At 38.9% G+C, this 23,107-nt stretch overlaps 1 protein-coding gene across 1 annotated transcript in view; it reads left to right on the plus strand.

The window, feature by feature from the left end:
* The first annotated feature begins 1,409 nt into the window (after positions 1-1,409).
* LOC114246657 (A disintegrin and metalloproteinase with thrombospondin motifs adt-2) overlaps positions 1,410-23,107 on the plus strand; it is a 37,755-nt gene continuing 16,057 nt past the window's right edge. Inside the window, exons 1-9 of the mRNA XM_028179300.2 lie at positions 1,410-1,726; positions 7,873-8,045; positions 9,078-9,249; positions 9,780-10,106; positions 10,485-10,693; positions 12,647-12,838; positions 15,902-16,030; positions 17,397-17,514; positions 22,318-22,467. Coding sequence (XP_028035101.2) covers positions 1,652-1,726; positions 7,873-8,045; positions 9,078-9,249; positions 9,780-10,106; positions 10,485-10,693; positions 12,647-12,838; positions 15,902-16,030; positions 17,397-17,514; positions 22,318-22,467 — 1,545 coding nt within the window. The 5' untranslated portion in view covers positions 1,410-1,651. The remainder of the gene's footprint in view (positions 1,727-7,872; positions 8,046-9,077; positions 9,250-9,779; positions 10,107-10,484; positions 10,694-12,646; positions 12,839-15,901; positions 16,031-17,396; positions 17,515-22,317; positions 22,468-23,107) is intronic.

Below are 23,107 nucleotides of genomic sequence, written 5' to 3' on the forward strand. Positions count from 1 at the left end.
TTAGCTCATATTTGTATGGAATGGGATTGTTTGCCTACGTTTGCCGCTAGGCGCGCTGTTCCAACTGCATACAAAATTGGGTTAACTTTAACGCTGTCGAGAACGTTATAAAAGACGCACAGGTTAACTGTTCCTGAAGCTGTAAAGATAAAGTATGTAAATAATAGTGTATTTCTTTCGATTTTCGCGTGTCGTGTTCATAATTAAAACTACTTTTACCGTTTTATTTAGTCATTAACGATGGCAGGAATATCAATTTTGTAATGATTGACATTTTACATTCGCGAAAAACTAACTACCGACGAACTAAAGCTCCCCGCTCACGCTGTATGAAATTGGATTCCGTATGTTACATTGCATGCATGCAATACCAAATACGTTACTTTTTTCGTTTTCGGCTAAGTGATTTGTGAACCTGTCTACTAATAACATGAGATTTGATTTCGATTACTGGTGGGAGTCAGTATCTATATAAAAAAAAAACATACATAATGGGTGTAGTTAGTCCCGCTTTGTGTGTGTTTCCGTCACCATAAACAGGGGAAAAATCCTCGGCAGGGTCGTTAAATGTGATATACAGATCGTTAGTATACTAATTTAATCTTAGCCTCATGTAATAGTGACGAGATATGCTAAATATATAACCAAATTTTAAATTTTATACGTTACGTAGATATATAATACAAACAAGTCAAGTATACTCATATTAGTGTAATTTAGAAAAAAAAATGCTATTAACCATTAAAGTCGTTTCATTGTAGGCTTTATACGTTCGAATTGTTCGAGGGATTTGTTACTTAAATACACATAAAATAAATAAATGATTTTACTCAAATACAAATGTACATGATATGTTTTCATGTTATTTGTATGTCCACCATTCTGAATAATATTTCTATAACTCAGCCCTTACTGACAATAATGTCAATGCGGGTGTTTTTTACATATGCGAGGAATTATGATAGGAGGCTGTAAATTTTTGTACAATCCTGAGCTATGTATGGGCTGAAAAGTGATGCCACCTATCTGTTTTTATTGATTTAAGTAAGTTTTTACAAAATAAAATTAGGATCGATTCATTTTTATAAATAACGCATTGTCCTGTCGCCGTTTTAAAATTTTAATTAACTTAAAAAAAATATTTATAAATCATAATTATTAAACAGTGGCCTAGATTAAGACTTGTCAAAGCTCTAAGAAGGTAGATAAAAACAAGATTGCGAGAATGCCTGACCACAATTTGTCAGAACATTATTATTCATTTGTTTTGATTAGCGGAAGCCCATGGCTGTCAGCTAGGTCGAGTGATGGATGACTCGTGACAATGCTCCTACGGGGACGCGTGTAGGCGTTGTCTTGACAGCCAAAATCTGTGCACTTTCCTTCGACTTTCTCTCGGAGGTGCGAAAGGTGTTCAAATCATTCGAGGGGCTCACAATGCTTATTCAGTAGCTGGCGCCTCATAAGTGTACGCGTTCTAATCGCGACAAGAGCGATCGAAACGGGCCCTCGTTCCGCGAAGGGTGCAGCGCGCGTATTTCAGATATTCAAAACACCTGCATGCTACTTCCGAGTGAATGTTTATAAGCAGTGCGACTCTTGCCAAAGAACGATTAGTTGTTCGTTTCGTGTGCTGCGATGTGAGGCAGAAATGTCGTTCAGAACTTTTATAGTGACTCTTACTGTGATGTACTTGGTACAATGCGCTGCTCCGGCGCGGTTTCCGGTGAGTATGAACGAATTAATTAATGAATTGATTAATTGTAAATATCGCTAAAATTAGTAGTCAAGACTTGAAACAACACAATTAATTCGTAAAACAATTGAATGAAAATAATAGTTGTGTCATAGTATCTCCAATATGTAGATAAATATATTGTTGTTCATGTTCAATTTACAATCTATTCATCTCAATTTATTGGTAATTGATAACAAATTATTTTTCTTAATTGGTACAATAAATTGCTTTTATATCAATTCATTACATTTAAACATGTTATTTGTAAGCTCCACACTATTAATATTATAAATGTGGAAGTGTGTCTCTTTGTTTGTTTGTGTATTTGTTTAAACTTCTTTCACGTCAAAACGAAACAACTGATTGACATGATTTTTTCCAAGTGATAGTATTATGTCAAGTGAAAGTTTTATGCTACATTTTATCCTGATAAAATATCTCAGTCCTACGGGAAACTACACTAACACTTTTTCTTGAGCACCCGGGCTAAACCGCGGCTAACAGCTTATTTTGAAATATACTATATAGATTCGTTTATGTTATGATGTAATATTATTGTTATTTATGACAGTTCGATTGGAGTATGTTTTTAATTTCTAATTTTTTATCAATTTTGCTTTTAATTTATTAGAATTTTCACATTTAAAATATTTTACTTAAAGAAGTTTCAAGAAAATGTTAATATGACTGACATGATTTCACAAATGATTGTGGTCTTCCACCCAAAAAGGCCGTAAGAATTAATTACTTCATAATAATGGCAAGAATTAAAATTTTGTGCTAAGCAATCTTGTCTTCACTGTGTTCCTGGTATTGCCAACGTCATTGAGCGATAGCCAAGACCGGACACGATTAGTTGAGCCGTAAGCTTATTTGAACTCAGCCATAAAACAAACTTTTTTATTGGTAGTAGGACGTATTGTAAGATCGCGCGACTGAGCTAGGGTGGTGGTAGCCTGCTTGTTCTTGTGTTCTTATTTGTAGGGTTGGACAGCCGGTAAAGTATTGACAATTAGACCTCCCGTCTCACCTTCCGATAATCACCTAACACTAGGCGAGTTACAGCCTAGCACATAATAATATGTCGTGCAAATTTTGATATCTATACTAATAAATCTAAAATAATATAAATCTAAAGTGGTTTTTATGGATGTTCCGTTATAATTACTGAACCATGCATCCGATTGACTTGAAACTTGGTATCCATGTAGAAAATACATGTGCTTAATGGATATTTATATGAATGTTGGACTCCCTAATAATAATGACAATAAATAATAATGTTAATTTTAAATGCGCAGCGAAGCGGCCAAGGCTGACTATTTTTTTATAAAATTAATAGTGCTATCGTGAGTCTGTGAGTGTAGGTAATAATTTCCTGTCTATTTTTACGGTGAAGCTGATATTTGTTCCGGCTTAAGGAATGGGACATCTGTTAAAGAATACATTTTATTGATACTAATATTGTCATAAAATCCATGGGTTCCATTATTGAACAGTACGTTGGCCGAGAAGCAGTTTATGAAAAAAACGTTTTTAATCGAACGACAGTATATGGCAGTCTCCGGCAACGATATTTATTGTGCGTAGTTAATTGAATTCCAAGAAAAGTGCAAATATTTATTGAATTAAATGCGGGTTCTAAATTGAGGCAAAATGTACCTGTGTGGTATCTTATTCTGTTTTTGACGGCCCGAGCAAATACTTGCGTGACACTTCGGCCCTTGGGGACATTTACGTCATCCCCTACCTGCTGCTCCTACATGTTGACGTAGGTACTAAGCTGTTACCGCTTTTAAAATTCTGCTATGTTTTAGATGTTCAAATTATTCTAGCGATTTTATAATGTGACTGAATGATACGAATATGAGTTATTGTATTTTAATTATTCACCAAAGTTTTATGAAATCAACAAATTGAATGGGATAAATTAAAAAAAGGAAATTTAAGAGAGTTTGTCCTAAAAAAAAAAGAGCTATATTTACGTAGAAGCTTTTGAGATCTTAGTCGATTAAGAGCATTGTAGAATCTCTTATATTATAAATATGTCGAGACATAATAAGTAATTTTATTTTTTTTACTAATCTATTTACTTTTCATAGGTTCAAAAGCCTAATCTATTTACTTTTCATAGGTTCAAAAGCCAGCTTCATTCAAAAAATTCAAAACGTCAGCAAAGTCATCAGTTTCTAAAATTTTATAAAACCCATTATTGACACTATAAATATGGAAACAGCTTTTTGTTTTTGCTTTGGTATACATGACCAAATATCGCAGTTCATCTTGTCAATTGAGACTGAACTCTTAAATATCAAGAAGTATGCTATTACGCTAATATTTATTATCCTACTTTGCAAACTGGAATGAATAATCTGCTTTACCGCAGAAATAGGCATGATAGTGGTACCGGTCCGTGCCGACTTTATTAATGATTTTCCTTCACTTTTAGGTAGGTACCTAGAATGTTTTTTAACTTTTAGGGTAGCTAGAGTTTGTATCTTGCAATGACGCTAGTTACCGCTAGAACGCTAAGGCAAAGCTCTTCTATATCTGCTCAAGGATCGAAATGGGGCTCACATGACTCCACCAGATGTTATTCAAGATGTCTTTTCCATTGGTCAAAGTGGAATAATGATCCATCCGGTGTTAACTGTTTTCCGGAACCTATTGATATCACAACGATTGATATCACCCACCCACCTTGAGGCATGGGTTTGAAATCTTAATTGTATTGTATAACGGTCGTCCCATCCTTCAAGCGAAAGACGGAAATTGGCAACTTGGTGGCGCTTACCTCATCTGGGTGCACAATACGCCACACCATCAATAAATGATGCAAGATTATACATTTTCTGGTTCCAATTTTATTAAACGATGCTATTTATCATGCGAGATCAAATCAGAAATGAGGAGATTCGCAGGAAAACCATGGTAACCGACATAGCCCAAAGGATTGCGACATTGAAGTGGTAGTGGGCAGGACACATTGCTCGTAGAACGGATGGCCGTTGGGCCAGAAAGTTCTTGAGTGGCGACCGCATACCGGAAGACGTAGCGTGGGTAGGCCTCTCACAAGATAGACCGACGATCTATCGAGGTTCGCGGGGATCCGCTGGATGTAGGCAGCGCAGGACCGGTCTTTGTGGCGAGGCTTGGGGGAGGCCTATGTCCAGCAGTGGACGTCTGTGGTTTGATAAGAAGATTTATTCATTCATGTAATTGGTACCTGACTGCAGTATCCGGAAGCCACCATAGTCGCTTCACTCGATACTCAAAAACAAGAGTTTTTAACAATCAATGTACGGATTATGTATTTAGCAAACATACGATATCTTATTTCTTACTGAACAATCTCATCTACGAGCAGCAGCCTACCGTTAGATAAATGAATATTCGTCACAATAACGTCGACTTTTATAAAGAAATTCAATTATTGTATGATGTCATATGAATAAAATAAACTTCAAAACTGATGCCATTAATGTTAATTTTGTAGTGTCTGTGCCAGAACCCCGTGGATAGCCTATAAAGTAGTTAGATAAACCTTCAAGGAATATACATTTTGGCACTGTCTTTATCTGCATATTATGATTATAACTTTGCTGAATGGATGCGCACCACTTTTATTTTTGAGATTAAATTTTTATATAAGCACACAAAAATCCACACTAAGTTAAATACATAACCGATCTTTGACGATTATTACCTACCTACACATTTTACGTAATACCAATTAAGTCACATCATCCAGAATCCTAACTTTCACCAAGTTATAGTGAATTAAGACGTACTATTTTATTTTGACAATTACGTTACATAATACGGTACTTAGTCGTACTGGATCACGTCGCGAGTTACACAACCTAACGTCACGTAGAGTTTTTCAATCGGTTATCGATGATTCACGGTGGGGGCTTCATTACAGCGACGGGTCGACGCCGACGCCGCGACGTGCCTGCAGCCTCCATGTAATTGAGACCGATAACTTTCATCATAAGACGCATTCCGAAGTTACACAATACGAACCCAAAATTAAAGCAATTACTTGCGCACTATTACGGTGCCATTTGTTCTTTGTCTCGTCGAAGAATAAGAAAAACAAATAGTTTTACTTTCCCCTTTACTTCGCTCGCATCCGCTAATGTGGGACCTACACTTAGCTGACTCATGTGGTATTGATTTCGGTTTCACTGCGTCTATGTGACTGACTAGCCGAAACTCCACCCTATTCACGATAACTTTAAGCGACTTTGATCGGCCATCAAAGATTGAAAAGCTCTTTAGTTTCTTCATTAATTTCTTGTATAAACTTTTCATTAAACTTAAACTTTTAACGGAATTTGCACTAATATGTTTTTTTTTCTACATAGTTTACTGTTGCTGTAATATTGAAAGTTTTGAAATCTGAATACTGAAATACTTTGAAAGCTACTGAATTTTAGAACCAACAGGATTTTATGAAAGTTATTTAATGAAAAACGTGTCAGTTAGTTATTTATTTTAGGTGTTTCTTAATTTTAACTGTCATTGTAAACTGTATGGAATCTTCTTAAATAAAGTAAAGATTAGATTTAAGAAATCATTGTCCGTCTGATCATTGCGTGCATTATTCGGTGCATTGACAGTTCGAGTTTTTTTAGAAGTTTGTGCTTACAGAGCACGTTGTAATGTACTGAAATGTGACTTTAGTCTTTTTAAGCAATAAACAAAAACTTTCTTACGCTTAAATATTACATAGTACCTATTGTATTAAATTATAGCTATGCTGTAAATAGGTGTATGATAATAATTTATTCGCCTTTTTTGTGAATATTACACAGATCCTGTTCATTCATATCGTATTTTATAATCTTCCTAACTTATATTTTGAACAATGTATAATCGCAAACACGTCTAAAACAATGACGAAAGTGTTAATATGTCAATTACATAAATGAACAAGGACGCCAGTCAGTCCGGCGTTGTTCTGTTAGACCAATTGAAATTAACGCTCACAAGTTTGTTTAATTACTCGTCCTAATATATGCTTATGACCACATCTACGCTGATATTGAGTATATTTGGGATCGTTGTTGGGATAATAAAGTAAATAAATTCCATCAGTCCAAAGAAGCTTTAGAATGACTTATTATATAACATTTTATCTTTTTAATATATTATGAACATTGGAATTAGTTTCAACTAATATTTTAAATGCAAAAGTGAAGTGTTTTTAAATTATATTTCGCATTATATTAAATCGATCATGAAATCTTTGTGCAGAAGAGGTACAGGCTGTGAAGTTAGGGAAACAGAAACGAATATAGGGTAAGACTTTTCTAGAAAAAAATAAAATATACTCGGATAGTATTTTTTTTATATTAACGCGAGCGAAACCAAGTTCAAAAGCTAGTAGGTATTATTATAATATTGTAGATAGATATTGAATTAATGTGACCGGTGACATGCGAGCGTCCGCAATACGTTACGTTTATAAGCCTTCAGCGGCTTGACCTACTTCACGGAAAAAAAAACATTTGTTATTACTTTCTGAAGATTATTTTGTGACTGCTCTCGATACCCACATTGATTGATAAATGTATTTATAAGTCAGCGTCAGCCTTGCTGTTTTATTGTGATTATTAGTAATTGTAATATTATAATATCAGCAGCAAATGTTATAAATAGGAAAAGTAACATGCCATCTATGTATACGGTTCTATCTGCTGGCGTTAAGCCCAATTTAGAAAAGAAAGAAGATCCTCTCTTCTTCAGAGATATCTGTCTGAGGAAGATTACTTGTACAGAATGAACAAATAAATGTATTACTTTGTCATTGCGTCCTATCTATCTTCTTTTTCGAGAAATCTTTGTTTTTGATTTAAAATACATATAGGCCTTTATGGGCAGATGTTAAGTCTAAAGGCCAAATACTGCTTAAGAATATATGACGTCACCCACCTTCACATTTGAGGTCGAAATCTGAATTGTAATAATTAATAGTAATTTAAAATAAAAAGAGAAAATATTTAAATAGTTTTTTATATGTAGAAAGCTCATACGTTCATACACATAAGAATATCTGCCATATAGCATTATGACGATGCGAAGTCTTGTCTGGTGCGTGAAACGTAATGGCGTATCGAAATTTCCAGGAGCTTCTGCCAACATTTGGGTGGTGGCAGGAGGAGGGGCGTGGTGAGCGGGGTCACGGCGCAGACGTACAAGTAGTGTACTTGCCAGCGTTGTTGCCGCGGGAAGCACAGTCCTTTGTGGACGGTAGCAATGATGACGTTCCTTTACCCTACAACTTTGATGCGTTCGGTCGGTAAGTTAGTTTATAAAAATTTCGATAAATAAATTCGAACTCTATTGATTTTCCAGTATGTCACACTATGTTCAGTTTTTTTTTGTCACAGATTTGTACATTTACATGTACAAATCAAATCTAAAATCTCGAATAAAAAAGCCTCGGGTCCAGAAAGGTTTTTTTAAATAATTGACACCAACTGGCACTAAACAAATCTACAGATATTTAGATTGTGCACTAGAATAGATTTAAATCACACATGTAAATTTATATAATTATTTAAACTTTGTTTTGTGGCGATTACAATTTGAGGTTAGGGCGGGAAAAAGTTTCACAAAAAAGTTTGACTTTGTGAAATATTTAGATGTTGTTTTATAATCTCACTGTCACTTACAGTTTCATGTGTTTTATGTTTATGGACAAATATATTTTTTTTTATTGCTTAGATGGGTGAACGAGCTCACGGCCCACCTACTGTTAAGTGGTTACCGGAGTCCATAGACATCAACAACGTAACTGCCGCCACCCACCTTGAGACTTCAGTTCTAAGTCTCAGCTTTATAGTACAACGGTGGAAACGCATTAATGCTTCACGATAGAAATGGACAAGGTGGTGGTAGCTAACTACACTTACTACTACAATGATGATTGGGTAGCATCGTGTAGTAAAAATCAAACGACATCTTATATAAGAATTGCTGCTCGTTAGTCTCGCTAAAACTCGAGAACGGCTAGACCGATTTGGCTAATTTTGGTCTTGAATTATTTGTAGAAGTCCAGAGAAGGTTTAAAAGGTAGATAACTATGAAAATGCTCGGAATTAAATAATAATAACATTTTTTGTTTTTCCTTTGATGTGTCCCCCGTCGGACAGATTCTATTTGTTTGTTTTATGTTTATTTTATACAAAAGTTTAGGTCTTTTATTTATCGATTGAGGCACTACGAAGTTCGCCGGGTCAGCTAGTTAATAATAAAATTTCAAAACCAACCTCTTTGAATTTAATTACTTAAAGTTTGAGCATTTGAATCATGATCTTTTTTGTTACAGTAACTTCGATCTTCAACTGGTGCCGAACCGTCGGCTGGTATCTCCAGAGTTCCGCGTGTGGACCGAACGTGGCGAGGAGAAACCCTTGTCCAGCGTGGACGCCTCTTGCCATTTCCTGCATGCTAGTCCTAACGCAGTAGCTGCCTTCTCGGCTTGCAAAGATCATGCACTAGTAAAAATTTGCTTTATTTCGAGCCATCACTAAGCAGTTTAATTTATGATATTAAAAAAATTAACAGACGGTTATTATATCTCCGAACAGTAGCAAAACAGTTACCTTTTAACATACTCGATCCGTGAAGACTAAAGTTCTCGGACGTATGAAGATTTTAATTACAATTTTCGGGCAAAATATTGAATGACTTGGTACAACATTATTGCCATACATTTATATGCGCTACAGTCCTTTGATGACCTTTGCATTAATTCTTTGAAATGATTGTTCGATTCTTGATATTAATCCCATGAAATCGATCTCTATGTCACATTTAAAGACATGATTCTATAAGTTTCGGTTTTATTTTAATGTTTAACACACCCCTGGATATTTGAAGCATCGGTTTTATACTATATGGTCATTTATTGTTCTAGTTTATTATTAAATTTAATTTATTAATTTAACAAACAATATTTTATAATAATTATGGACGACAATATTGATAATATTAAATTTAATCACGAACAAAGAGTTTTTAATTCCAGCACGGACTAATCGTCGTCGATAACTCTACATATGAGGTCCGCCCGTTGCCTTCTCGTGTTGGCCGTGCTGAGAACAGCAATGGTCGTACTGCACACGTAATTCGAAGAGCATCTCCTCCTTCACCGCCCGTTGATGATGCCAGAGTCCTAAGACCGCGGCCGCGGCGCCGTCCGCGAAACCACACTCCTCCATTGAAGAAAGGCCCGGCCAGCTATACCATAGAAATAGCACTGTTTCTCGACGAAGCCGCATATAAAATTTTTCATCCATTTTTTCATTACAATGAAGCTGATTTGCGTGATATGTTGCTGGCTTATATAAATGGGGTACGTTAACTTTTAATCACACTTGACAGTTTTTGTATACCTTATGACCGCATGACCGTATGCCGTATGACCTTAGTAATAAGATTACAATTTTAATATAATTACAATATTTATTACTTTTACATACTTGTCAAGCAATAAAACTACTTGCATATCGATACGATATCTTTACTTTTGTTCGGTTTGTTACACACTTTTACACTTTTTATATGACCTTGACCTGACTTAAGCTCATCTGTACATCTTTTTTTTAATTGGTCGTTTTACCTACGTATTTCGCACAGTATCCAATAAATAAATAAAGTACTAATTTCACACACGATCCAAATTAATATTAGACATGTAAAATGTTTATTGATTATATTTATTGTATTTTAGGTACAGGCGCTATATCAACATTCTTCTCTTGGTACACATGTCCAGTTGTCACTAGTGAGGTTAACGTTATTAAGATCCCAGCCAACTAGTCTTTCAGCGCATGCCGAACGTGGCAAACTCCTAGACTCTTTCTGTGCATATCAAAGATCACTAAACGTTGAAGATGATGAAGATCCCGAACATTGGGATATGGCTTTACTGTTATCTGGGTTAGTGAATTTACATACTTTTTTACTTATTCTCTTACATGTTTTGCAGATGACGAGGGATAAATTCAATAAGGATCGTTGTTAGTAGTTCTGGGAATGGATAATAGTTAGTATAAACCGGCCATCACATCGTTTAACTAAGATCTATTAAGCAGCCTAGTAAGGATATTCTATCCCTATTGAACTAGCTTTTCGGAAAATTCGTGTAGCAACCCTGCGGCTCTTTGACTCATCGGCTCTTCCGATAAATATATAGTTCAGACACGGAGTATTACTTATTCATACCCGATCCTGTGGACCGAATGGTAAACAGTCGACCTCGCCCTAAGCATGTCATTACGGATCCTCCCGATCCATTAACAATGCTTTTAGGTACCTCAAGCGCCGATTACCGTTCTCGCCGAACCCGTCGCTTGCGACGAAGGGCTCGACGAGTAAATTAACCCATAGACACAGCCCACTGAGTTTCTCGCCGAATCTTCTCAGTGAGTCGCGTTTCTGATCCGGTGGTAGATTCTGCGAAGCACTGCTCTTGCTAGGGTTAGTGTTAGCAACACTACCGGTTTGAGCCCTGTTAGCTCAGCTACGCGTCAAGGCGAAGCTGAAATGCCTCTCAAGGCTATCAGCATAGGTAGGAAAAAAAAAACTTATTATATTATAACTTGCCTTGTGAGAGACGAGTAAGAGTTTTTGAAACGCAAGGCTATAAAATATATATGTTAAAAATGGCTCTTTGAATAAATCTGAATTGTGTTTTATCTATATTTGGCTCTTTTGGGTGACAAGGTTGTCGATCACTGGTGTAGCGTATCATTGGTCGCACTTTATAATTCACGTGTTTGATCTAGATACGTTCCGACTAGAAGGGTGTCATAATCAATGCAACTTAGACTACAATCTGTTCTCTCGTCTTTGTCTGATCTTTTTAAAGTTTTTGAAGGTATTTATATAGGTACATACGGTATTCAGTGTCTCAACAGAAGTGCACGGTTTCGTTTTTTTAAATAATACCAGTATTTCCAGAGCGTTTTGTGGGTTTTATTTTTTTATATTGTAATGTAGACATGTTCTGATTAAGTATGGACTTAAAATATAGTAATAAATAAAATAGAGATGGTAAATTTCCTCAATTTAGTAAATGGTTTTTATACAACACGTTGTTCATTTGTGTGGAGTTCGATTTTCAATAATCGGAACAATGATAGTTTTGTCAAATTACGAAGAGTCATTAGCACGGAACCAAACATTACTGTTTAAAGTAGCACACCATTATTTAGACTTCTATCAGTCACTATGGACTAGAGTAATTGCTTAAAAATAGATAACGGTAGGCAGCAGCTAGGCTCTATCCCTGGCATTGCTGACGTTCATGAGCGATGGTGACCACTTACCATCAAGTGGGCCGTATGCACGGCTGCCTACAAGGGCAATAAAAAAAAAAGATATGAAATGTCCTTTGCTAAGCAATATTCGTAAGTTTGGAATCATATTTAGTTTGTAAAATTCTAACGGACGTAAAATTCTATACGGCCTACAAGGGCAATAAAAGGTACGAAGTGTCGTTTGCTAAGCAATACCCGTAAGCTTAGAATCATACTAGAAGTACCCGTCCGCTTCCCTGGGCATTTAAAATTAACATTATTATTTCTCACCCCCACAAAGATTCTCATCATTAACGCCCCCGCAGCTAGTGTAGGGAGTCCAACACTCATATAAATATTAGCCTAGGATAGGCTAATATTTATATGAGTGTTGGACTTAATAGTACTACTTAATAGTACATGTATTTTCTACATGGATACCAAGTTTCAAATCAATCCGATGCATGGTTCAGTAGTTATAATGGAACATCCGTAAAAACCACTATAGATTTACATTAGTATAGATTTAACTGTTAGAACTGTTCGAGCTTTGAAAGGACTTTAATACGGCAGGTAAAAATCTTATTTCCAGATTAGATTTTTATTCAGAAGAAAATGGTCGGCGGAACGGCGTCACTATGGGCCTAGCGCCCGTGGGTGGGGTGTGCTTGCCGGCGCACGCATGCGTGGTGTCGGAGTTCGGTGCGACGGACGTGCTCGGCCGCCCCTACCCATCAGCAGGCTTCACTTCCGTCTACATACTGGCGCACGAGATCGGACACAAGTCGGTTATATTACTTATACTATTATTATAAATATATATCACTTGTGGTAGGACCTCTTGTGAGTCCGCGCGGGTAGGTATCACCACCCTGCCTATTTCTGCCGTGAGGCAGTAATGTGTTTCGGTTTGAAGGGTAGGGCAGCCGCTGTAACTATACTTGAGACCTTAGAACTGATATCTCAAGGTGGGTGGCGCATTTACGTTGTAGATGTCTATGGGCTCCAGTAACCACTTAACACCAGGTGGGCTGTGAGCTCTTCCACCCACCTAAGCAATAAAAATAAAATAAAAGTTACAAAGCTTATTAATAAGATGTAGTTACCAAACAAAAAAACTTAAACAGTAGAAAACTACCGCGATTTATATTATTAAAGTCCTCATTTTGAAGTTATTGAGAACAATTGCAATTTAACAAAAAAAAAATCAACAATATATCTATTAAAATTAACAACGGAGCTGCCTCGATAGTATATCCTTTCACACATGAAAGTATTTTTCAAAATTGATCTAGTCTATAAAAGATAGCGAAATCGGATTAACACATATAAAAACTACACACAGACGACCATGAAAGTTCCTCAGTTTTTAAAGTATTGATGTAGTCGTCGCCCAAAGAATAAGAGACCCGGTCACCGTCCTCGCCGATCTTGTCGCTTGCGATGAAGGGCTCGACGAGTAAATTGACCCATAGATACAGCCCACTGAGTTTCTCGCCGGATCTTCTCAGTGGGTCGCGCTTCCGATCCGGTGATAGATTCTGCGAAGCACTGCTCTTGCTAGGGTCAGTGTTAGCAACTCTCTGGTTTGAGCCCCGAGAGCTCACCTGAGAAGCTGAAATCGGTTCTCAAGGCTATCAGCATAGATAGGGGAAAAATAAAGATAAGACACCCGTACACTCGTATCAAGAGATGCAAGTGTGGCGGTGTTCGAATCCCGCAGGCAGGTACCAAATTTTGTAATGAAATACATACTTAATAAATGTTAACGATTGACTTTCACGGTGAAGGAATAAAATCGTGTAATAAAAATCATACCCGCAAAATTATATTTTACTAGTGGTAGGACATCTTTTGAGTCCGCACAGGTAGATTCCACCACGCTGCCTATTTCTGCCGTGAAATAGTAATGCGTTTCTCTTTGAAGGGCTATACTGTAAAAACTGAGACCTTAGAATGTACATATGTGTCAAGGTGGGTGGCGGTTTTACGTTGTAGATGTCTATGGGCTCCGATAACCACCTTAACATCCGGTCGGTCGTAGGCTCGTCAAGCCATCTAAGCAATATTTTTTTTAAGATCAGTCAATTTTGTTCCTAGGCAATGGGAACAGGAAAGCTGCTTCTTTCACAAATTTTATCTTTTTGTTTGTTTGTTTCATTTTTTGTTCGATAATCACGGATAAAGTACTGGACCAATTTTAAATGAACTATTATGATAAATTCTGTTTTATATTAGTTTCGCTACGGTAATCCTTTTTTATATTATGTATTAAATTATGAGCAAGTCAGCCGCCACTTCATAAGGTTGGTTTCGAATTTGCTTACTGAAGTTCGTTCCATTTTGTGATAATTTTCGTTAAATTGTAATAATTGTTATTGTTTGGAATTTAACGGTTGTTTTTCTGTTCTAAATTGTGTTGATTTGGTGCCCTATAATTGAAATACATTAAATTTCTATTAAATTAGACTAATTATGTATAAGTGTCTTTTTTAAAATTATATTTAACGCTTCTGAATCTTAAAAATAAAATCGCTTTTGTCACAACTATGTACAACTTATATGGTTAAACAGATTCGTCGGTCATAAGTTATCTATTACGAAATGATACTATTTCACATTAGTATTAAAGAATTCATTTCTAGAAATCTTCAACTATAAAAACAATCTCTTTACAGGCATATATCATTAGATAGTGATTACTATTCGGTACAAGTTACTGTTAATTAAAATGCGGGTGTGTTCAATACTTATAAAGTGTTATTTTTATTGCAAAGCCGTGTACGTACGTAGGGTTAAACACACGTTTTAATAACTAGTAATAAAGCACATTTTAACTAAATACACGTTTTAACAACTACTAATAAAGCACATCTTAAAGACGACCACAAAAATATAATTCAATCAAATAAAAAAAAAATGTAATAAGACATACCTTAACAATCGCTTTCAAATAGTATTTATTTTACAACTTGTCCGGATTACAATTTCACAATTGAAAACGTTCGGCTAGAAACTCGGGACTTGTTCTTTTCATAGTGAAATATACAAATACATACAAAATGCATAGATAATAAATACATATCAAATAAAATAAATTACATAAACCACAACATAGTACAAAACAATCAAGCAATCTGTGTGTTTAGTGCGAGTTTTTTAACGTTCTCGATAGCGTAAAAGTTAACCCAATTTTGTATGCAGTTGGAACAGCGCCCCTAGCGGCAAACGTAGACAAACGATCCCATTCCATACAAATATGAGCTAACTTTTACGCTATCGAGAACGTTAAAAAACTCACACCAAGCACACTGTGCTTTGAAAAAGAGATGATGTGCCTTCAAAATATCAACTGAACGTGCCTCACGAAAACTCGGGCGAAGGCTATTTCATAGACGAGTTGCTGAAACAGTAAAGGAATTTGAGTATAACGCAGTACTGTGTTCAGGGAAGCGTAGTGTTTATTAATTAAGTCTGATCAAAATTACAACCAATAAGTCTGTATAACTGAGTATTAAACTTTCTGATTAGTTAGAAATTCATTGGATGCAATAATGCTGTCGTTTTTACCGCTTCGCGTTTGGACGTATTTTGAGTCCGTGTATCAGGTTGTGGCATTGTGACAGGCCCTGGTAACTTAATACCAGATGGATTGTTACTTCGTTCACTCATTGAGTGCAATAAAAAAAACCTCAACCAAATAACCACTTTAACTTTGCCTATAATTCTGACTAATAAAATCCTAGTTGTGTAATTATGTACATAAAATTACATCACAAAATCATGTGATGTTGTATTAAACTTTTATGAGTAGGATTATCTTGAAGTACGTTATCTTTGTTTCCAGCTTGGGCATGCATCACGACGGTACCGGGAACACGTGCGCCCGCGACGGTTACATCATGTCACCGTCTCGAGGAACCAATGGAGAGGCTTCCTGGTCATCCTGCAGTGCTAGAGTCGTTGCCGACCTCAAGTATACCCTATTTTTGTTACTATGATAAATTATGCGTTAAATTGATTTAGATAAGGATAAAATTTGAACTTAAATTTATTGTTGTTATGAAATTTTTACATGTATTTATCTAACCTCATTTGTCCAATTTTTTAAAATAGCTACGTTCATTTCGAGTGTGAAAACGCAACCTTTATCTTTAGAAAAGCACAATGACGTCAGCAAACATTAGAAACTTTTTATATACTAAGATAGCTTATGGCTCTTCTGAGGTTAGATGATTTCCGACAAAACAACATAAATGCCGTTTCCCAACATAAACAACATAACATTAGTAAGGCATAACATTAAAGTCTAAATTACTTTGGTACAATACTTTACTGCTTTTCAAAGCGGAACGCATTTATTTATTTATTAAGTTGCACCAACAAAGTGATCATCAATACAAAACATTGCACAATTGACAAAAGTTCATGGCAGATGTCACCTCAATTATAGGTGCAATCGACAGTGCATTAACAACCAAAAAAAAATATATACAGCTAAGATTTGATTACATTTCATTCATTGCTTAAGATTAGTTTATATTTAATTGGGAGATGATCCGCGACAGATTTTTCTTGTAAGTAGTGATTGTTTTGTGGTACAGATAGACAAATAGTTATAGTAGCCGTGGAAGCTTTACATATTACGATTTTTGGATATAGAATGTCGGGCTCACGAATTAGAAAAAATATTACTATAGTAGTAGATTCCGACTACCTCGCTGGCTGATCTTTGATCTGTCTTCGATCCGATTGCTACTAAACTTGATCAGCCACTAGGCCAATCTGAAGATTTCCTAAAAATTTCATGAAAATTACTTTTAGCCGTTCCGGAGTCTATAGAAAACATACGCATTGTTTTTTGTCTGTATAGATGTAAACAGCCGTATCTATTCGTAAATAATGCGACAGATACTTAATATTATTATTATTTTGACCTAAGCAAATTGACTTAAATTTACTATAAAAGATTAAATTTCAGATACACGTATCAAGTTCATCAAGCATCCTACGAATTTCTGTCGCGTAGCACTCATGTGTTCCAGTTTGAAAAGTATATTAAACAATACAATTGAGAATTCAAATTAATATCTCAAGCTAGGTGGCGACGTTTATATTGTGAAATTTGTGGGTTCCATCGACCACTTGTGATTATGATGGCCGTGAGCTTATTCACTCATTTCAGAAATTATTTTTTTAAGCATTAAAGTAGCAGTAAATTTGAACACCGTATAAGTACATGATATTCTCGTTTTTATCTGAGCGGTTTGAACCTATAAAACCTATAGAACCCACAGAAATTTCTTGATGGGAACATAATATAGACTGTATTGTACGTATAGATGGGCTACTTGCCTGTTGGATGGTGACGACGGCGAGGAAGACATCCCAAATGAGCTTCAGCATGAAAGATTTAGCGGAGCGCCTGGTGCTATATGGAGCGCAAAGAAACAGTGTGAGGTATTTCGAAATACACTATTAAATGCATCGGACATTTTAGGTTAGTTCTTAATTTTTAATTCCGTATTTGATGTACCTAATTATTTACGATAAAAATACAATTGGTCAATATGTCCAAACGAATCTCTGTTTGTATAATATTGAGTTGTGTTTAAATGTTGAGTTGTGTGTTGGGGGGTTGGTGCTTCCCGCTTCCGTAGGTTTAACCCGCGATTCCCTACAAGTAACCCCTGGGTGGTGCTAAACGGGAGCCGAAAACACAATCGGTGGTAGGACCTAGTCCGACTGGCTGGCGACCACCCTCCAACTAGAGTCTGCCGCCAAATAGCCTAGCTGTGTTCCGGCATGTGGGTTGGAGAGCCAGTTCTATTCCTTTCCTTTCCTCCTCCTTGTTGGGGGTGAGTCTTGGTGATACTTGGAACATGCAGAGCAAACGTGCGCGCAAGTCCGCGGGGCGTGGGTTGCTGACGGGGGTATAGGGAGACCCAGTGAAACGGTGCCTGCCGCCGCCCGCCGGTCAGTAGGGGACCTGAACCTGGGTGTCACAACTAAACTCCGCCCCAGGAAGCTGTCCCGCCAACCGGTGTAAAATCCTGTCATGCGGTCGTCGTGCCGGAGTCGGAGACCGGAGTGGATCCCGGCGATCGTATGCAGGGTGGACTGGGGGCCCTTCCATGCCCTGCGTCAGCTTCTCGCGCAACCCCAGATCGAGTGTTCATTGTGCCCTGCGCTTTATTCAGGTATTGCCTTGATCTCACCTCTAGCATCCTACCTCTCCAAATCCTTACTCTCCAACTAAAATTATCATGAAAGTCGACAAAAGAAAAAGAGTTTTTTCGGCGGATCCCCATTCCACGTTTAATGTGGATTTCAGCAATGTCAGGGGCCTACACAGTAACCTTGACGCCGTACATTCCCAACTTGAGACGGCGCAGCCTGCCCTCTTTTTCCTGACTGAGACGCAGATATCTGCCCCGGACGATACGTCGTACCTCGGATACCCCGGCTACGCATTGGAGCACACCTTCCTGCGTAAAGCCGGGGTGTGCGTGTTTATCCGGGAGGATGTCTGCTGTCGTCGGCTTCGGGGCCTCGAGCAACGGGACCTGTCCCTCTTGTGGCTACGCGTGGACCATGGGGGCTGTACCAGAGTCTACGCTTGCCTGTACAGGTCTCACAGCAATGATGCGGGGTCAGCTTTGTTTGAGCATGTACAAGAGGGGACTGACCGCGTGCTTGAGCAATACCCATCTGCGGAGGTGGTGGTCCTTGGTGACTTTAACGCTCATCACCAGGAGTGGTTGGGGTCCAGAACCACTGACCTCCCGGGTCGGGCTGCCTACGATTTCGCCTTGTCCTACGGCCTCTCACAACTGGTAACACAGCCCACCCGTGTCCCAGACATTGAGGGGCACGAGCCTTCCTTGTTGGACTCGCCCAGCTGGATACAGTGTGGTGGTCGACGCTCCACTTGGATCGTCTGATCACTGCCTTAGCCGTGCTGCCATACCACTCTCTCGTCCTAGTCGTCGAACGACGACCGGGTTTCGAAGAGTTTGGCGGTACAGGTCAGCAGACTGGGATGGAATGCGTGAATTTTACGCATCCTACCCATGGGGGCGGCTCTGCTTTTCCTCCGATGATCCTGACGTCTGTGCGGACCGACTTAAAGACGTGGTGCTTCAGGGAATGGAATTATTCATTCCTTCTTCTGAGGTGCCCGTTGGGGGTCGCAGCAAACCCTGGTATAATAAAGCCAGTAGGGATGCTGCACGCCTCAAGTGGTCTGCATACGTGGCATTTAATGTTGCTAGGAGATGCCGGGATCCTGATATCTCGGAGAAAAGGCGGAAATTTAACGCCGCCTCTAGGTCCTATAAGAGGGCTATTGCCAAGGCGAAGTCGGAGCACGTTGTCAGAATTGGCGAGCGACTGAATAGTTATCCCTCTGGGAGCCGTGCTTTCTGGTCGCTAGCTAAGGTTGCAGAAGGTAACTTCTGCAGGTCTAGCGTTCCACCACTGCGTAAGTCCAATGACAGTCTGGCTCATAGTGCGAAGGAGAAGGCTGACCTTCTGGTCAAGCTCTTTGCCTCATACTCGACTTTGGATGACGGAGAAGTCACGCCGCCCAACATCTCCCGGTGTGACAGCTCCATGCCTGAGATTCGCATCACACAGCGTGCGGTCAGGCAGGAGCTTCCGCTTCTTGATGTCCATAAGTCGAGTGGGCCAGATTGCATCCCCGCAGTGGTTCTAAAAACATGCGCCCCTGAATTGACACCCGCGCTAACGCGTCTATATCGCCTCTCGTACAATACCAACAGGGTTCCGTCTTCATGGAAGACTGCTCATGTCCACCCTATCCCCAAGAAGGGTGACCGGTCGGACCCCTCGAATTACAGACCTATCGCGATAACTTCCTTGCTTTCCAAGGTGATGGAGCGAATCATAAACATCCAACTTCTTAAGTATCTTGAGGATCGCCAGCTGATCAGTGACCGGCAGTACGGTTTCCGTCATGGTCGCTCAGCTGGCGATCTTCTTGTATACCTCACACATAAATGGGCTGAAGCCTTGGAAAGCAAGGGCGAGGCTCTCGCTGTGAGCCTTGACATCACGAAGGCCTTCGACAGGGTCTGGCATAGGGCACTTCTATCGAAGCTTCCAGCATACGGGATCCCTGAGGGACTCTGCAAGTGGATCGCTAGCTTTTTGGATGGACGGAGCATCGCAGTTGTCGTCGACGGCTGCTGCTCCGATACCATGACCATCAACGCTGGTGTTCCACAAGGTTCGGTGCTCTCCCCCACGCTTTTCATACTGCATATCAATGACATGCTATCTATTGATGGCATGCATTGCTATGCGGATGACAGCACGGGGGATGCGCGATATATCGGCCATCGGAGTCTCTCTCGAAGCGTTGTACACGAGAGGCGATTAAAACTTGTGTCTGAAGTGGAGAACTCTCTGGGGCGGGTCTCCAAGTGGGGTGAACTGAATTCAGTTCAGTTCAACCCATTGAAGACACAGTTTTGCGCGTTCACTGCGAAGAAGGACCCTTTTGTCATGGCGCCGGAATTTCAAGGAGTATCCCTGCAGCTTTCCGCGAGTATCGGGATTCTGGGGGTCGATATTTCGAGCGATGTCCAGTTTCGGAGTCATTTGGAAGGTAAAGCCAAATTGGCCTCTAAAATGTTGGGAGTTCTCAACAGAGCGAAGCGGTATTTCACGCCTGGACAGAGACTTGCGCTTTATAAAACGCAGGTCCGACCTCGCGTGGAGTACTGCTCTCACCTCTGGGCCGGGGCTCCCAAATACCAGCTACTTCCATTTGACTCCATACAGAAACGGGCTGTTCGGATGGTCGATAGTCCTGCTCTCGCGGATCGCTTGGAACCTCTGGGTCTACGGAGGGACTTCGGTTCTCTCTGTGTTTTATACCGCATGGTCCATGGGGAATGCTCTGAGGAATTATTCGAGATGATTCCCTCATCTCCTTTTTATCATCGCACCTCCCGCCATCGGAGCAGAGTTCATCCATATTATCTGGAACCGCTGCGTTCATCGACAGTGCGTTTCCAAAGATCTTTTTTGCCACGTACCATCCGGCTTTGGAATGAACTCCCCTCCACGGTGTTTTCCGAGCGCTATGACATGTCCTTCTTCAAACGAGGCTTGCGGAGAGTTCTTTATGGTAGGCAGCGGCTTGGCTCTGCCCCTGGCATTGCTGACGTCCATGAGCGACGGTGACCACTTACCATCAGGTGGGCCGTATGCTCGTCTGTCTACAAAGGCAATAAAAAAAAATTAATAATAATAATATTCTGATTAACCGAATGAAACGGTTACCACGGTTTTATTTTGTTATTTAAACTCAATAAATAAAAGGAGCTGGTATATTTATATTAGAATTTTTAACATCATATCAACTGACAGATTGTCCGTGTCTTATACGAGTAATCACAAAATCATATTATTATAAAATCATCATAAAGTAAGTAAGTAGCATTTAGTTCCACTTAGATTAGTAGCTACTTAACACGAAGCTGCGAGTATATTTGTTAGACTATAAATATAACATAATAATATGTATACTATCTCTCGACAAAGTCTGTGTTTGTAGCTCTCTACTTCTATAGCACTTTTTTGCTAAACTGTGAAAATTCACACCCAAACTGAGCGCTGTGCGTTAGCTTGCCCCGATACAAATGTTTGTATAGCCTGAAAATTTAAGTCATCTGTATAGTGCGCAGCAAAATCTATAATAAGATCTAGAGGTATTTTACAAATTTTCAAACCGGTTATTTTATTAAGCAACAACAATCCAAGTTGTAAGACTAAAGTCACGTGTTAAAGAAAGTGTCTTTTTTCTTTCTTTTTATTGCTTAGGTGGGTGTACGAGCTCACAGTCCACCTGGTGTTAAGTGGTTACTGGAGTCCATAGACATCTACAACGTAGATGCGCCAACCACCTTGAGATATAAGTTCTAAGGTCTCAAATATAGTTACAATGGCTGCCCCACCCTTCAAACCGAAATCCACTGCTGCTTCACAGCAGAAATAGGCAGGTTGGTGGTACCTACCCGCGCGGACTCGCGTCCTACCACCAGTAATTATGCAAATTATAATTTTGCGGGTTTAATTTTTATTACACGATGCTATTCCTTCACCGTGGAAGTCAATCGTGAACATTTGTTGAGGTACGTATTTCATCAGAAAAATTGGTACCCGCTGCGGGATTCGAACACCAGTGCATCGCTCAACAAGAATGCAGTCTACAAGGACATTTGTGTGTTTCAGGTTTTGTTGCGTGACGCGGACGCAGCGCCTTGGTCGGGCGGCGGAGACCAGCGGGGGCAATGCGCCCAGCTCGCGTGCCGCACCCCGCACCGCGCCGGCTTCTTCTACGCCGGCCCCGCGCTGCCCGGCACTGCTTGTGGCAATAAAATGGTATTAATCTAATGGAATAAAGCACTGAAATAGCCGGCTTAACTTAATAGGTATGGCACTAATAAAGAACATAAAAAAAGCACTGAAAGATTAAATCATAATTTTATTTATCAGATCAGATTTTGAAACACAATCATACACGGATCACGGTCAGAAACGGATTTCGAGTAGATCATCTGAAAACTTTTCTACTAAGCATTATTCTGGCGTATTATGAATCCAGCGTTTTCCCAGAAGGCATCTGGAGGCTACCTTAAAAAAAAAATTAAAACAATAGAAGAATTAATTTTAAGAAACGCCGGTATAATAAAATAGTGTTTAATCAAGTTTTAAGTTACAGTAGAATTTTTTTTAAATTATAAAATTGCGGTCGGTAGTTTCTTGTTTTTATGTTACAGTATAATTTTTTTTTTAATTATAAAATTGCGGCCGGCAGCTTCCAATTTTTAAGTTACAGTAGAAATTTTTTCTAATTATAAAATGCGGCCGGTAGCTTCAAATTTATTATGATTAAGTGCTCTGCACGCAATAATGATTTAAAATGTCCTGAGACGGATGGGCATGTTCCCTCGCCACAGGGGGGCGCTCACCAGCTACCTCCGACATGGGTTCGCGAATAAAATAAACTAAAACGACAAGT

Source organism: Bombyx mandarina, chromosome 05 (assembly GCF_030267445.1).
Source record: "Bombyx mandarina strain Sakado chromosome 05, ASM3026744v2".
NCBI classification, from domain to species: domain Eukaryota; kingdom Metazoa; phylum Arthropoda; class Insecta; order Lepidoptera; family Bombycidae; genus Bombyx; species Bombyx mandarina.